Source organism: Calliphora vicina, chromosome 5 (genome assembly GCF_958450345.1).
Source record: "Calliphora vicina chromosome 5, idCalVici1.1, whole genome shotgun sequence".
Lineage (NCBI taxonomy): Eukaryota > Metazoa > Arthropoda > Insecta > Diptera > Calliphoridae > Calliphora > Calliphora vicina.
The window spans coordinates 62114329-62116008 of record NC_088784.1 but is presented as its reverse complement, the minus strand read 5'-3'; the positions used below and the strand labels follow the sequence as shown (position 1 = coordinate 62116008).

The window sequence follows — 1680 nt, the reverse complement described above, 5'->3', positions numbered from 1 at the left end:
TAATTGAATGTGTAATTATCTATTTACAATTCTGTAAATAGATAATTACTGGTAAAGGATTTACAAATAAAAACATATTGTAAAATTAATGGTACACAGAAAAAATAAATTCATAATTGGAATAAATTTTGTAATAAATATTATTAATCGAACATGAGTTTTTTTCCCAAACTATTTTCATTCAGAATAAGAACTTGTTCATAAATATTATAAAATAGTACATGACAAAAATGTTTGATTTTTTATGTAAATTGTATGATATTTTATAAAAAAAATGCATTATAATTCTATTATCTAATGAATTAGTTAAAATAATTTTGCATTATTGCCATATATTGGCCAATATTTAAAGATGAATTAACAATATCTGAAACTTAAAAAATGTTATTAATCATAATAAAACATCCATAAACATTAAAGCAATTCATCCTCCTTACAAAATTGAGTGAATTTCGCTCATATTTTCTCATTTTGTAGCTGAAAATCATAAAAAAATAAAAAAATTTCAAAAGAAAATTTCAAACATTTTTGAACAACATAAAAATACTCTGGTTTAATTAAAAACACATGTTTATATATATTTTACATAACTACCACAAGCAATTATGATTATTTATTACGTTTTTGATACTAATTATATATAAGGAATCACTATTTTCAAATACTAAGACTAAATTATAAGCTAAATTTTAACTAAAGGTGTAATTAGTTACAACCGGTCCTTTCCATCAGCCATCCCTTAACGGATTCCACAATTTCAAACTCATTGTTGAAACAGCCGCGGCAAATATGTGCAGTTAAAGAAAGACGTCCTTCCATATTTATATGCTCGCACATATAAAACATCGTATGTACGGATTCTTTACCCATTATAAAATACATATTTTCAAAACGATGACCATTTGCCGTAAACAATTCTTCATTTCCCGATGTTATGTTCCACTCACAATAACGTACCTTTGCGGTGGATGGTATACTCGACTTCTCTTGAGTCATTATGCGATCAAACTAAAAAGAGAAAGAAGGAAAGTTATTTGTAAGTACAAATTTAGAATAAATATTAATTTGTTTCTATAAAACTTACCCAATCATTAACTAGAGGTATGGAGTCACATGGTGAACGCTTCCTGCGTGACACTGTAATTTGAGGACAGGATTGAGGATGCCTGTAAATAAATTGTTATTATTAATTAAATACATAGTTTATAAATGATTAATGAAAATTAATTAAATACTTACATTGATTTGGAATATGTTAATTTTAAAACAACATATTCAACTTTAGTTTTTGGTTCCATTTTCAAAAAAATTATTTAAAATATTTATTTAAATTGCCAACTGAAGATGTTCTTGATGCTTACTGTGCCAAGATCGTTTTGGTTGTGTATAAGAAATTCGTAAATCTTTAGTCTTTTATACTTTAAAATCTTTAAGCAACACATATTATCAGATGTCTTGTTTCCAATTTAGGTTCTAGCTCATAAATGACTTAAGCGTTTTATGATATAATGGGACATTTTTAAAATATGTGTGCGCATTTAGGCAACAGAAAAATTTTCAGCCGCAGCATTTAAACCTAATTAAGAAATTATTAAGTTTTTCTTAGGACTAAACAGGTAAAATTATGCACACATGTGTGGAAAATAAGCCAAAACGCTGAAAAATGTTCCAAATGTATCC

General features: G+C 26.2%; 1 protein-coding gene across 1 annotated transcript; it reads right to left on the bottom strand.

The window, feature by feature from the left end:
• Positions 1-705: 705 nt before the first annotated feature.
• On the bottom strand, positions 706-1298 carry LOC135961313 (uncharacterized). Its single transcript, XM_065512806.1, has 3 exons — positions 1240-1298; positions 1085-1166; positions 706-1008 (listed from the first exon to the last, which is right to left on the bottom strand). Exons 1-3 carry the CDS (start codon positions 1296-1298, stop codon positions 706-708), a joined length of 444 nt encoding a protein of 147 aa, XP_065368878.1.
• Between the last annotated feature and the right edge of the window lie 382 nt (positions 1299-1680).

Excerpts from the sequence above, each read along its gene's own strand:
- LOC135961313 (XM_065512806.1), bottom strand. The coding sequence starts at position 1,298 with ATGGAACCAAAAACTAAAGTTGAATATGTTGTTTTAAAATTAACATAT. Across the intron at positions 1,167-1,239 it reads TTAACATATTCCAAATCAAT|GCATCCTCAATCCTGTCCTC; the intron begins GTAAGTATTTAA and ends ATTTATTTACAG. Across the intron at positions 1,009-1,084 it reads TACCTCTAGTTAATGATTGG|TTTGATCGCATAATGACTCA; the intron begins GTAAGTTTTATA and ends TTCTCTTTTTAG.